We start from the raw sequence: 13084 nt of genomic DNA, 5'->3' as shown, positions 1-13084 counted from the left end.
TCGTCGTCGTCGTGAAGCTGTTATGACGGCGGGGCGTGCAATTGGCTTCTGCACGAGACGGCAAGGAACGAAGACCAGAAATTTTGGCCGGGGAACTTTTTCTGCCGGGCGGTGAAATGCCAAGAAGTGGGTACCTAGCAGGGACCCGCGAGGTGGGTCGGGCCGGGCTTAGCTTGGCTGCACGACAAAAAGTGGGGCGGTCGGTACAAGGACGGATGGCACTTGGTATCGTACGCGGTAACGTTACGCAGTGCGTGACTGTGTTACGGCTGTGTTCGTTCATTTGTTTGTCGCGTCCGACGCGTCGCCAATCTTTCTTCAAGCAACCCCACGCGCGACCTCATCCCGTCCTACGCAGTACATCCTCCTTACGCCCCTCCACACCAGCACCCGATCCCTCCCATCCGCCGACATCCTTCCGGCACGTCCAATCTCCCCCCCCCCCCCCCCCACCGGATCGATCTCAGGCCAAGTCGAGTGCAGTCCTGTCGTTCCAATGCCGCGACCTCGGCCGAAAAAGTCGCTCGCCGCTGCGGCGAGCACCACCAAGGGCAAGGCCAGAGCCGCGTCTCCGCCGCCCCAACAACAACAACAACAACAAGAGCCATCGTCAGCAACGCCACCACCCGCTGCAAAGGCCGCCGTGTCGCGAGCAGTGGTTCCCAGCAGCGATATTTACGATGTCAGCGACCGCGAAAAGGAGCGCATCGCCCAGCGTGTCGCCGAGGCCGCCAAGACCGGCGGCCGCACCACGCGGGCTTCTCAACGCCTCAGCCTGAACCCGGACCAAACCCGGGCGCTTGACAGCGCGATGCAGAGGCGGGACGAGGCCATGGGCCGCCTCGACGACCTTTCGTCGACCTCGCAGCTGAACCCCCCCGGAAGCGCCGACCCGGAGCCCGCGCGGGGCAGGGCGCCCCGCTTGACGGACGTGTCGGGCTTCGATTTGGACGACGATCTCTACGCCAACCTCGACGACACCCTGGACGACACAGAGGCCGTCATTCCGGATTCCCAGACGGGCTACCGCTCGGCCGACACGTCTACCTTTAGCGTTGGCATGTTCAGGCGCCGGCCGAGGCAGTCGAGCATCGCGGGCCGCGATGACCCGCCCATGCGGCCCGGCAGCCGAGGCCAGATGACGCCCAGCATCAGCTCCACCATCAACTTTGGCAACTTCCGGCGTCGTGCCCGCGAGCCGAGCGTCGTCGGCACCGCGCGGAAGGCCCGGGCGGAGCGATCCGTCTCCCGCGGCCCGCAAGCGTCACGGCAAGCGAGCATCCTCGGCGACGGTGACGATTCCGGCCCGGACGGCGAGTCCACCCCGCTCGGCCAGGCGAGGCGCCGGACGCGGTCTTCCCAGGCGGCCGACGCCCCGCGCGACGAGTCGCCCGTCCCGTCATGGCGCAAGCGCAAGTCGTTGGAGAGCCACCACGACGGCCGAGAGAAACGGCGTGCCGCCGACGCCGACGCCGAACCCGAGGCCCCCGCCGACGTGCCCCTCCAGTCCGTCGAGGTCGAGGTCGAGGTCGAGGTCGAGGTCGAGCGTACGCCCAGCCCGCCGCGCGGCCGGACCCGGCAGCGGTCCCCGGATCGCTTTTCCACCCCCGCCCGGGACGATCCGGACATGGCGCCCCCTCTCAGCAGCAGCGACTCCGAGAGCGGCAGCCCCGTCGCCTTGCCGCCTCTCGACAACCTGGCGCACCGCACCTACCGCACCCGCAAGCCTCCCACGCACGCCGCCAAGACCCCGGAGCTGGACGACGCCAGCTCGTCCGAGCTGTCCTCCCCGCCCTCGCTCACCCACTCGCCCAACTTCGTCCCGGCGAAGCCCGCTCCCCCGAAGAAGCCCGCCCAACAGCCGCCGCCGCCGCCCAAGAAGCTCACCACGGCCGACCTCACCGCGCTGCTCCCGCGCCGGAGGCACAAGCCGTCGGGCCGCGCCCGCGACAGCACCGACCCGTTCGACCTCGACGGCTCGGACGACGAGGCCGCCGCCGATGGCGACGACAACGACGAGACGTTCCACGTCGATGCTCGCGCGGCCGCCCGGCGCAAAAAGACCCGCCAGCCGCCGAGCCGGTCCGCGGCGAATCGCCAGGCCAAAGCCGCCGGCGCCGGAGCCGGGCCGAAGAAGCGCGCCGTGCGGACGTACGGGTCGGCGGCGCACGAGGACAAGGAAAACGATGCCGTCGAGGAAGAGATTGTTGTGGGCGGCAGCGACGACGCCGAGGACGGCGGGGACGGTGGGGACGGTGGGGACGGCAGAGACGGCGAGGCGGAGCTCCCCGCCAGGGAGAAGCCGCTGCTGGGCGAGGAGCTGCAGAAGGCGGCCAAGAAGTTCAAGGAGGTGGATCAGTGGCAGCTGTCGTTTGAGGTGGTCGAGAGCTCGTCGCCCGGTCCGAGCCCGTATGCTCGGTAAGCTGGCTCGCGGGGGGGGAGAAGAAGCGAGGATGGATCTAGCCGTCATGTTGTTGCACGGGGGAGCATTGTTCACGTTCACGTTCGCATGGGAAGGGTCATGGGTATCATGGGTCATGGGTTGTTGTTGGCTTGTGGATTTTCAGGGTGGAATGGACTCTGGGTATCATCAGCGTTGCTTGGATCGGGGAAACCACGTCGGGCGGGCTCTCTCTTTCGAAAGAACATCGCAGTAATGGTCAGTCATGATATAGATCCGTAATGCATGTCCCAACGCCGGATTCCATGCGTCTTGTTTTTTTTCTCGCCTTCTCTTGTCGCTCCCGAGCGGGCTGGGAGGGCAAAGTGCGAACGAACCCTCTTACGCTTTGTCTGCCAGGCAAAGACGTTCCACCGTCCGCTCGACGATCGGCAACAGCGGGGCCACCTCGTTGGAGTCTCTCAGCGCGACGGTGACGCCGTCGGGGGTCAGGCCGCTCATCAAGAGTTTCTGATATTTCCGGGGCGGGGCATCGTCAGCAACTCTTTCTTTTTTCTTCTTCTTCCAATGCCAAAGCCAGGCAAAGGCAACCGAACCAGGAGAACGACCTACCCGCTTCACGTTCTCAAACGTATCCTCCCTCGCCGTGTACTCGCGAATCACGTCCTCGGTCGCAAACTCGACGTAGAGCCTCGTATCCCGCACGCGCACGAGCACGCCGTCCAGCCGCATGAACAGCCGGCACAGCAGCAGCATGCGCTCCTCCATGACGCGCAGCTTGACCGTCATGGCGCTGGTCCCGTTGTCGTCGAGCTCGCTCTCGTACAGCACCACCTCGTCGGCGAACAGGATGGGGTCGCGGCGCTTGAGCAGCTCGATCGGGATCTCGGTCCTGCCCGTCTCATCCACCGCCAGCCTCCGCCTTGCCGTCCTCCCGTGCTCTCCCGGCTCGCTTGGTTCCTCCTCCCCGTTCCCGTTTCCTTTTCCCTCTCCGTCTCCACCCGCAGCAGCAGCAGCAGCAGCAGCAGAGGAAGAAGAAACAGAAGCAGGGACCTCGTCCCCCTTGTACACGGCCGAGTAGCTCCAGTCGTACATGCGCACCACCTCGACGCCGACCTGCTGCCCCTCGCGCGAGCGCGACCACTCGCGCGCGTACGCCACCTGCAGCACCTCGCCGGCGCCCGTCTTGTCCACCGTGTCGAGCGCGCCCTCGGCCGAGAAGGCGACGGACCAGCCCGTGCGCGGGTGGGCGACGCGCACGAGGTTGTCGCCAAAGATCATCTCGGGGATGGCGGGGAGGTTGAGCCGCGCCTGGAGCGCCTCGATGGGGCCGGCCTTTAGGATGGGCAGCTTGCGCGTCGAGACGACGAAGGGGGGCTGCGCGTGGGTGCGCGTGGCGAGGGCGAGGCGCGGGGAGGGCGGCCGTGTTGAGGAGGACGTTGGCGGTGGCGGCGGGGGTCCATGGTGGGCGGCGGGATGACGGCGGTGGTCGACGGCGGCGGTACGGCTGCCCCCGGTGGCTGGCGGGCTCAGGATCGGGTGGAACAGGCTGGCAGGTTGGCGCCCTTTGGAGACGTGGGTGGACGGGTGGTGTGTGTTGCGATGTGGACGGGGCGCCGAGCTTCCAGGCGGGAGATGGATGTGTTCACTGGCGAGGGGGTTCGCTTGGGCGCTTCCTTCGCTTCGCCGTCGTGCGCCGATAGACGGGAGAAACGTCGTGCCAATGCCGCTTATAGTATGTGACCGGTTCAAGCAGGATGGTTTGTCTACGGTCAGGTACGTAGATCAGGTACCCACGTCGCCAAAGGTCCTGAGCTTGCGAAAAAGCAAGGTACCTGAAGGGCAAGGTACTACGACGATGGCCGGGAGGCTGCATTGGCATTGGATGCCCCGCGACGGGCAGCTCTGGCGGGGCATTCGGCCAAAACGTCCAGGACCCCGCGTCGCGCTTGTTCCACCTTGGGGACCTGAGGTGGCTTGGATGGGATGAACCGGCTACGACTCCCACCCCGGCCTGCAGAACATGATGGAGAGCCTTCGCGCCCTGGAAATTTGGTGCACATGTATAGTACATATTGCGTACCAGCAGGTGCAGGGTTTTCATCAAACAACCGGTGAGGTTCTGCCATCCCGCCCTTGCAGCGGAGGGGGCCGGGCTTCAGCTTGCCCTGTTTCCCGTTAAGCCTCAAGCCACACATGCACAGCCAAGCCAATAACACCCGCGGATTGCCTATTCGGGAAATGTAAAAGGATCATGCCCCCAGAACGCATGGGACGCTGCCGTAAATCCGCTAGCTACTACTATACTAGATAGTTACAGGGTACGCAGTGCGCAGTACATACAAGGAGAAGGGCAAGGGAAGCGAAACAATAATGGCTTATACCTAGGTACATATAGTAGATACTCTGTGCGCAACGTCAATGTCCCGGTTTCCTTTTTCGCCCTCTCTCTTCCTTCTTTTCGTTCCCTCCACCACGCCGCTCCTTCATTGTTCACACGGCGGACGCTCACAACGTCTTGCGTTCCCACCGCCATGCCCGTCTTTCCCTCCACGTCCTCTCTCGGACGCCCCGTCTCTCTGGTCTTGTTTGCCAGCCAGGTGCTCCCGGTGCTTGGCCGGGTCGACCGCTCAGGGAACTTTGACGGCGAGGGGGCCAGCCGCCGCATCCGAGAGGCATGGGATGCCTATAACCTCCCGTACGGCACCCTGGGCATGGTGTCCCACGCGGTTCTGCTCTGGGCCATGGCCTGCCACCTTGTCGGGCGGTGGCCGCTGTGCCCGCTGTTCCGGCTGCGCAACAAGATCCCGTGGCTGAGCCTGCTCAACATTGTCATCGTCCTGGTCACCTCGATCGTGACGCTGAGCATCGCCGGCAGCAACCTGCCCGCCGTCAGCGAGTCGAGCGCTCTCAGGTCCCTGGTCATCATTCAGATGGTGTACGGCATCATCTTTGACGGCATCGTGATCCATCGGTATTTCCGAGACACGCCCAGGGAGAACTGGTTCCGGCTCAAGCGGCCGGCGGGCCACAAGGAGGATGGAACGACCGAAGAGCCGGAGCGCCATCGGATAGGATGGGATCTTTCGCCGTGGATGGTGGCCTTGGTTGTTGCGAGCTTCGTCAACTCCCAGATCATTGGGACAAGGAAAGGTGCGCTGTTTGGTTTCCCTCCGCAGCCGCCCATGGTTTCGCTAACGGTCCCGAACGAATCATTAGACATTAAAAACAACCCCAAGATAGATGGCGCGTTTTACTTTGACAGGCACACCGGCCAAAAGAACTCTGCGGGTATAGCTCTTACCATCTGCGCCATGGTGGGAGGAGTGCTGGCGGCGCTTACGTTCGTGGGGGGATGCTTCTGCATCCCTCTCGCCCGCAGGAATAAGGACTACTCAAGGCTCGACAGGTTCAGCCTGTACGTGTTTACCTTGTTTGGGTTGGTATCCTGCGTGGGCTTCATTCTGGCCGCCGATTATATCGTCAGCCTGGTGACGGGCAATATGCTGGGAAGGCCGTACTTGAAGCGAGGGGGCCAGGAGAGCTTATTCTGGACCTTTTTTGTCTTTCAGTTCTTCCCTCTCTTGACCTTTTAATCGTCTCTTGATCCTGCGGTTGCTGGATCCCACCAGCGTATTCTGGCGATGGATGTCTGTGTCTGAACGAATCAGATACGAATGCGCCGTTTGCAACATTGACATTGAAGCTGCGTGATACGACACTCTTGGGATGGCGTTCTTGCTTCCCCTTGCGACAAGACAAGGGACAGAGATTGTACTGTCCGATTCGGACCGCAACGGGCTTTTGGTGGCTGCAGCCAGAGGAACCGATCCTCCCTCGGCCGCGCGGCCGCATCCCTCTTGAATGAAACTTGTCCAGGCATGTTGCACCTACCCATCCCCATAGCTTGCAATCATGAAGAGGCGAGCATCGACAACACGGCCCTCAGGCTGCGAGATGAGATTACTTGATCCCTTGAACGCAGTCAGCACGGCACCGTCGTCGAGTGCGTTGTCGAGCGGCGCAGCTGGGAAGAGGGTTCTGCTGATGAGAGGAAGCTGGAGCGTATGAACAATGAGCGCTTTCGATGACGAACGATGGGAGGCGTGGTCGACGACACGGGAGCGAGAGCAGAGGGACCGCATGGCACGGGTTGAAGCGTACACAGTAAGCTTACCGAGTTGAACATGAGAAAGGAAGACGAGCAGCGTGCCGCGGGTCAGACGCAGAATTGGCATCCAAGTCGGCGGGTTGGGACGAATGGAGAACCCATGAATCACGAACCAGAGGCCCGGTGGTTTCTCTGAATTCGCTTTTATAACTATCCTCGACAAACTGCCAGGTCTACGGTACAGAGATGAGGGTGCTAGAACAGCGATCGGTGAGAGGAACCACAACCAAGATCACCATGGCCAAAGGGCCCTCGAGCCCACGACCTAACTAACCCTGGCTAGTTATGAGACTCGCTGATCGACGTCTGTCGCTGAATGACCTCGTGATTGCCGAAACCGCTGCTACCTGACACCGCTGAGGTGGAACGGTCCAATGAAGCATGTACACATGATGAGCTCCTCATGGGTGACCAGGGGACCTCCCATTCGTCCTGCAGGTTAGTTATATAGCACACGTCATGTTTGCCCAGGCTGAACAGATCCCAACCTGAAATACTACAGTATCAACCCGCAGACTTTTTTTTGTCAAGGTTTTTTTTTTTTTTCGTCTTGGAGACAGTGCTGCAGAACACCAGGTCGGCATCTCATTGATGTACTGTGTATGAGAACCAAAAAAAGGCCCAGAACCCAACCTTAAAAAGCGTTTGTCCCGTTTCGGAAGTGCGTTGTTAGAAGCGCAGGCTGAAACTTGGCGGCGCTTGGGCGGAGTGGGTCCGGGGGTTGCTAGGCAACGGGTGCCAGCGTAAATAGCCCTTCTCCAACAACACACCACATCCCTGAACTCCATTCTTAATTGCATCCTATAATCCACCAGGGGCCAACGTGCTTTGTTTGCGCTGATCCGGCCAGTGCATCGCCAACGCATCATCTCTCCTCGTTTCTTTCTTTCGCACGCACACCCGACGCAGAGCCCACCATGGCGTCAGTACGGACGCTCGAGAATTGCTTCGACCGCCTGTCGGTCAACGATGAGAACGACCCGGGCCAGAACGTTCGCCCGTACCAGAAGCCGAGGGTAGGTCATCCACCAAGAGGAAAAAAAAAAAAAAAAAAACACATCCCCGAGATCCCGTAGCTGCTTCTGCGGCTCGTCGTCGTCGTCGTCGTTGTTGTTTTCATTGTCCGCAACCCGCCCGCTAAACGAACCCCCAAAAGCCACCCATCTCGTCGAGCCAGCTCTCGCACGGCAGCGCCCGGCCCAACCTCGTCAAGGTCGCCCTGCAATCGCAAAGCACAAACACCGTCACCGCCACCGTCACCCTCCCCTCGCAAAAGGCCGCCGCGGAGTGGAAGAGCTCCGCCGCCCTGCCCAGCAACCCCCCCTCGCCCAGGAAAGACAAGGAGAAGGACCGGGCCGCCGGGCAATTAGCGCCGCGCGCCGCTGCCGCCGCCGCCGCCGCCGCCGCTGCTGCCGGCCAGTCCGATGACGCCTCCAACGCCCAGGGCTCGGCCGCCGCCTCGGTCGCCCCGGCGTACGTCGACCAGCCCCTCGTGCCCAAGCAGTTCCACCTCGGCATGTTCGAGATCGGGCGGCCGCTCGGCAAGGGCAAGTTTGGGCGCGTGTACCTGGCGCGCGAGCGGACGACGGGCTTCATCTGCGCGCTCAAGGTGCTGTACAAGTCGGAGCTGCAGCAGGGGTCGGGCGTCGAGAAGCAGGTCCGGCGCGAGATTGAGATACAGAGCAACCTGCGGCACCCCAACATCCTCAAGCTCTACGGGCACTTTCACGACAGCAAGCGCATCTTTTTGATCCTCGAGTACGCCGGCAAGGGCGAGCTGTACAAGCACCTGCGGCGCGAGAACCGCTTCCCCGAGTGGAAGGCGGCGCAGTACACGGCGCAGATGGCGAGCGCGCTGCGCTACCTGCACCGCAAGCACGTCATCCACCGCGACATCAAGCCCGAGAACATCCTCGTCGGCATCCACGGCGAGATCAAGATCTCGGACTTTGGGTGGAGCGTGCACGCGCCCAACAACCGCCGCAAGACGCTGTGCGGCACCCTCGACTACCTGCCCCCCGAGATGATCCGGTCCGGCAGCAAGGACAACTGGTACGACGAAAAGGTGGACCTGTGGAGCCTGGGCGTCCTCATCTACGAGTTCCTCGTCGGCGAGGCGCCCTTTGAGGACACGCCCGTCATGACGCACAGGCGCATCGCCCGTGCCGACATGACGATTCCGGAGTGGGTGAGCAAGGAGGCGCGCGATCTGATTCAAAAGGTAGGCAGGCGGCTGCATTTCCTTTTTGTTTTGCTCTCTTGTCGCAAAGGTGTTGAATGCGTTTGCTAACGAGCGCGTGTCCGCAACAGCTCCTCGTGCTCGACCCCCAGAAGCGTCTTCCCCTGGAGGACGTGCAAAATCACCCGTGGATCATCAAGCATTGCGTCAAGGGGGAGCGGGCGGCGAACCGGGAGAAGCCGTTGAAATGACGACGGCGGTCCAGGGTTGCTGACCGTGTGCGCATGACGAAAGGGAGCTAATCGTGGTCTTGAGATTGGGTTTGCAACGGAGTTCACGGATCGGGGGCTCGGAGTCGCGGGATATCGGGTTTGATTTACTGGGTGGTTCAGGGGAGTTTTGTTTTTGCATTGCCTGGCTGAGCTGAGAGAGAGAGAGAGAGAGACAGCCGCATCCGGTTGTTGTTTTTTTTTTTTTTTTTTCCTCTTCTGTCCCTCTATGGGACGAGTTGTTGGTGGTTCATGGCTCTCACTTGAACCGTCTGCGAAATTCATTCGCATTACAGATTACAAAGCGTTTGACACACACGTCCGTGGGCCCCGTCTGGTGACTCGGTCATTGATGATGATGATTGATCACCGATACACCTCATCAAACGGTCGTGTGTCGGCGAAGCACGAGTCCCAGACCTCGTTGACCACCTTGGTGGCGTGTTCTCGATCGCGACACGCCGGCCGGGCCATGACGGACTGGATGGCGCGCGACCGCACGCAGTTCTGGAACTGCTGCGTCAAGGTCCAGTTGCCGCGGATCATGGTCTCGCGCGTCCACCGGCACTCGCCGCTGAGCATGGACGCGCGGATCTGCGCGCGGCCAGGGTTTGTCAGCACGTTTGCCTCTTCTCCGAGAACACCCACGACGGAGGGGGGGAGGACCGAAACGCACCTCGGTACAGGCGGCATGCCGCAGGTTCCCCGTCCCGCTCCAGTCCACCTTCCACCGCAAATGATCCCACGCGTGCACCATCTCGTGGGCGAGCGTGTCCTCGAGATGCGACCTGTCACGCATCTCGTTGGCGCAGATGAGGATGCCGTGGTCGGGCGAGAAGCCGCCGCCCTGGCGAAACACCCGCCCGTCGTCGGCCACGCGCGCGGGGCAGCGGCGGCACACGACGTTGGACTCGTCCAGCTCGCCGTTGAGCGCCTGGACCTTGTCCCGCAGGAACCGGATCACGGGGGAGTACTTGAAGAGGTAGTCCCGGTCCCGCTCGCACCGGGCGCAGTCGCGGGCCTCGTGCACCTTGTACCGGTCCTCGCGGTAGTGCTCGATGCCTTCGGGCGTGATTTGGCCCGTCAGGATCTTGAAGTAGTTGACCCACCATTTGAGGGATGGGTCGTAGCCGGTGCGGGCGGGGTCGTTTTGGAGGAAGCGTGGTTGTTGTTGTTGTGGTGTTGATGGCGGCTGTTGTGTTTGTTGATGGGAGGTAGAGCCTGAGGGGTTGCTAGAGGGTATCGAGGCGGAAGAGGAGGAGGAGGAGGGTGTGGTGGAAAGTGGTGGTGGTGGTGGTGGTGGTGCTGCTGCTGCTGCTGCTGCGGCTGCTGACGATGTTGATGTCATGGCTATCTATCGTCACCAACCAAGTGTCGGCGAAGCGATGGGTTGTGTGGTAGAGGATTCTGAAAACGTTGGAGCTCGCCAAGAGAGGAGAAGCTGCGTGCCCGTGGCTTTGGCGTCGTCGTGGACCGGCCGGGGAGGGGGGAAGCGCCTAGTGTAGGGCGTTTGTTCGGCTGCTGTTGTCGTGGATCGAATCGACACAGGAAGACAATGAATGGCGCATCGCTTGGTCAACTTTTCGATGTTCAACCGCGGGCCCCACTTGGCTTTCCCAACTCGTCAGGCGGTGAACCACGCGGGAAGCGTGGGCCAGGGCTCCACTTCTGCCGATTGTGCCGAAGTCGGCCAATCCCAGATCTCGCCGGAGCTACCCCGGATCCATTTTCCTTGGGTTGTGAACCGGACCGCAGTCACAGCGGGCCCCACCGATCGGATGAGCGCCCTGGGAGCGTCACTCGGCGAAGAGCCAAAATTTCCAGCACCCCCTGGTGTTGCCGAGGGCCGGATGCTAAATATAATGGAAACCGCTTGGAGTCTGCGTAAGTCGGGGGAGAAATCCCCTCAAGCCGTCTTCCATGATTTCATGCCTTTTGGAACGACGGGGCGTGTCGTCCACGTTTTGAGCTTCCGGCCGGTTGGTTGCCCTTTTGCTGATCGTTTTGTCTCTGAGCGTGCGCAGCCATGAGGGGCCCTCGTCCGCTTGGCGTGGTCATCAAGCTCGGTGAGTGCGCTCTGGCGGGCGTGTAAATCGGACAGGGGTTCGGTCTTGATGGAGGAACACTGACCTTCCCCCCTAGGGACGAGCTCCATCGTCGATGAGAAGACCCACGAGCCTCTGCTCTCCATCCTGACGTCCATAGTGGAAACGGCCGTCAAGCTGAGGAAAGATGGCCACAAGGTGGTCATCGTCTCGTCGGGCGCCATCGGCGTCGGCCTTCGCCGCATGGACGTCGAGAAGCGCCCCAAGCATCTGTCCAAGCTGCAGGCCCTCGCCGCCATCGGCCAGTGCCGTCTGATGAGCCTCTGGGACAGCCTGTTCAACCATCTCAGGCAGCCCATCGCCCAGATCCTCCTGACGCGGAATGACATCGCCGATGTAAGTGCTGCCCTGCTGCCCTGCTGCCCTGCTGCCCTGCTGCCCTGCTGCCCTGCTGCCCGGCGGCTTTCCGTAGCTGTAGCCGTAGTTGTCGTTGCCGTTGCCAGGCTCTGACCAACCGCCCCGCAGAGGTCGCGCTATCTCAATGCCCAGAGGACCTTCAACGAGCTGCTCGACATGGGCGTGATCCCCATCGTCAACGAGAACGACACGCTGGCCGTGGCCGAAATCAAGTTTGGCGACAACGACACCCTCTCGGCCATCACGGCCGCCATGGTCCACGCCGACCTGCTCTTCCTCATGACCGACGTCGACTGCCTGTACGACAAGAACCCGCGGACCCATCCCGACGCTCAGCCGATCGAGGTGGTGGACGACATCGGCTCGCTGGTGGCAGATGGCATGTGCCTCCCTACCCGTGTCTTCCTTGGCCGGAACCGGCTCTAACCTTTGTTTCCGTTTCCTGTAGTCTCGTCCGCCGGATCCTCCCTAGGCACGGGCGGCATGTCCACCAAGATCGTCGCCGCCCGCCTGGCCACCTCGGCCGGCGTCACCACCGTCATCACCCGCTCCTCGAACCCCGGCAACATCGTCAAGATCGTCAAGCACATCCAGGCCAGCCGGTCGCCGCCATCCCTCGCCACCAAGGCCAACCAAGAGCCCGCGTCAGACCCGCAGCCCTCGGGCCTCGAATCCCCCTCCTCCAGCGCCATCCTCGTCCCCTCCGCCTCCGCCACCTCCCTCCGCAACCTCGGCGCCTCCACCCCGCGGTCCGGCACGCCGTCCCAGCCGCTGGACCCCAAGATCCCGCTGCACACGCGCTTCCTCCCTTCCCCTCATCCCGTCCGCGACCGCTACTTTTGGATCCTCCACGGCCTCCGCCCGCACGGCACGCTGTACATCGACCAGGGCGCGTACAAGGCGTTGCTGGGCAAGGCCGGGCTGCTGCCGGTGGGCGTGGTGGACGTGGAGGGCGTGTTTGCGCAGCACGAGGCCGTGAGCCTCTGCGTCGTGAACAGGGCGCGGCGGAAGCCTCGGACGCCAAAGGCAGGGGAGGACGGGGGGGAGGCCGGGGCCGCGGAGGGAGGCGGCGGCGGCGGCGGCGGCGGCAAGCTGTGGGAGGGCGAGCCGGTCGAGGTGGGCCGGGCGCTGAGCAACTACTCGAGCGCCGAGATTGCGCGCATCAAGGGCCGGCAGAGCTCCGAGATCGAGGGCATCCTGGGGTACGCAGACAGCGAGTACGTTGCGCAGCGCGAGAGCATCAGCTTCTTCTCGGGGATCCGGGACAGCAGGCCGGCCACGCCGGTGAGGGAGGCTGTCGAGCGGCTGGGGGATCATGGATCATGAGGGAAGTGGTTGTTGTTGTTGTGGTGAATGCGTGGGTAAATACCCCTCTGGGTGGCAGCAAGAAAACAAGGGGATGGGCGAGGGATACTCAACAGAGCGTGCGCGGGTTCATCTTGACGGGTTGATGGCATGTAAAAATGTTGGGTTGATTCATGGCTTGCAGCAAAAACAAAAGAATGCCTCGTTACATTCGATCAAAAGACCTGGACCTGAGGTGGTATTCTACTACAACACATACGCCTGACGCCTGGTCCCAAGTGTAGTTTTCTCTGACAT

General features: G+C 62.3%; 6 protein-coding genes across 6 annotated transcripts; 4 read left to right on the top strand and 2 right to left on the bottom strand.

Moving 5' to 3' along the window:
- Window positions 1–496: 496 nt before the first annotated feature.
- VTJ83DRAFT_2659 (uncharacterized protein) lies at window positions 497–2422 on the top strand (the record flags this gene model as incomplete). Its single annotated transcript, XM_071008953.1, has 1 exon — window positions 497–2422. One exon carries the CDS (start codon window positions 497–499, stop codon window positions 2420–2422), a length of 1926 nt encoding a protein of 641 aa, XP_070869199.1.
- Window positions 2423–2782: 360 nt separating this feature from the next.
- On the bottom strand, window positions 2783–4283 carry VTJ83DRAFT_2658 (uncharacterized protein; the record flags this gene model as incomplete). The annotated part of the gene is made up of 3 exons (XM_071008952.1): window positions 2783–2911; window positions 3014–3950; window positions 4237–4283. The coding sequence occupies 3 exons, from the start codon at window positions 4281–4283 to the stop codon at window positions 2783–2785; spliced, it is 1113 nt and encodes a 370-aa protein (XP_070869198.1).
- A 652-nt stretch (window positions 4284–4935) lies between these two features.
- On the top strand, window positions 4936–5997 carry VTJ83DRAFT_2657 (uncharacterized protein; the record flags this gene model as incomplete). The annotated part of the gene is made up of 1 exon (XM_071008951.1): window positions 4936–5997. One exon carries the CDS (start codon window positions 4936–4938, stop codon window positions 5995–5997), a length of 1062 nt encoding a protein of 353 aa, XP_070869197.1.
- A 1492-nt stretch (window positions 5998–7489) lies between these two features.
- VTJ83DRAFT_2656 (uncharacterized protein) lies at window positions 7490–9002 on the top strand (the record flags this gene model as incomplete). Its single annotated transcript, XM_071008950.1, has 3 exons — window positions 7490–7588; window positions 7729–8793; window positions 8883–9002. The coding sequence occupies 3 exons, from the start codon at window positions 7490–7492 to the stop codon at window positions 9000–9002; spliced, it is 1284 nt and encodes a 427-aa protein (XP_070869196.1).
- Window positions 9003–9386: 384 nt separating this feature from the next.
- Window positions 9387–10368, bottom strand: VTJ83DRAFT_2655 (uncharacterized protein; the record flags this gene model as incomplete). The annotated part of the gene is made up of 2 exons (XM_071008949.1): window positions 9387–9614; window positions 9697–10368. The coding sequence occupies 2 exons, from the start codon at window positions 10366–10368 to the stop codon at window positions 9387–9389; spliced, it is 900 nt and encodes a 299-aa protein (XP_070869195.1).
- A 678-nt stretch (window positions 10369–11046) lies between these two features.
- VTJ83DRAFT_2654 (uncharacterized protein) lies at window positions 11047–12808 on the top strand (the record flags this gene model as incomplete). Its single annotated transcript, XM_071008948.1, has 4 exons — window positions 11047–11086; window positions 11163–11461; window positions 11591–11861; window positions 11931–12808. The coding sequence occupies 4 exons, from the start codon at window positions 11047–11049 to the stop codon at window positions 12806–12808; spliced, it is 1488 nt and encodes a 495-aa protein (XP_070869194.1).
- Window positions 12809–13084: the final 276 nt, after the last annotated feature.

The sequence above is a fragment of the Remersonia thermophila genome, chromosome 2 (genome assembly GCF_042764415.1).
Source record: "Remersonia thermophila strain ATCC 22073 chromosome 2, whole genome shotgun sequence".
Classification (NCBI taxonomy): domain Eukaryota; kingdom Fungi; phylum Ascomycota; class Sordariomycetes; order Sordariales; family Chaetomiaceae; genus Remersonia; species Remersonia thermophila.
The sequence above is the reverse complement of the archived record's forward strand: the minus strand, read 5'-3'. Positions and strand labels throughout refer to the sequence as shown.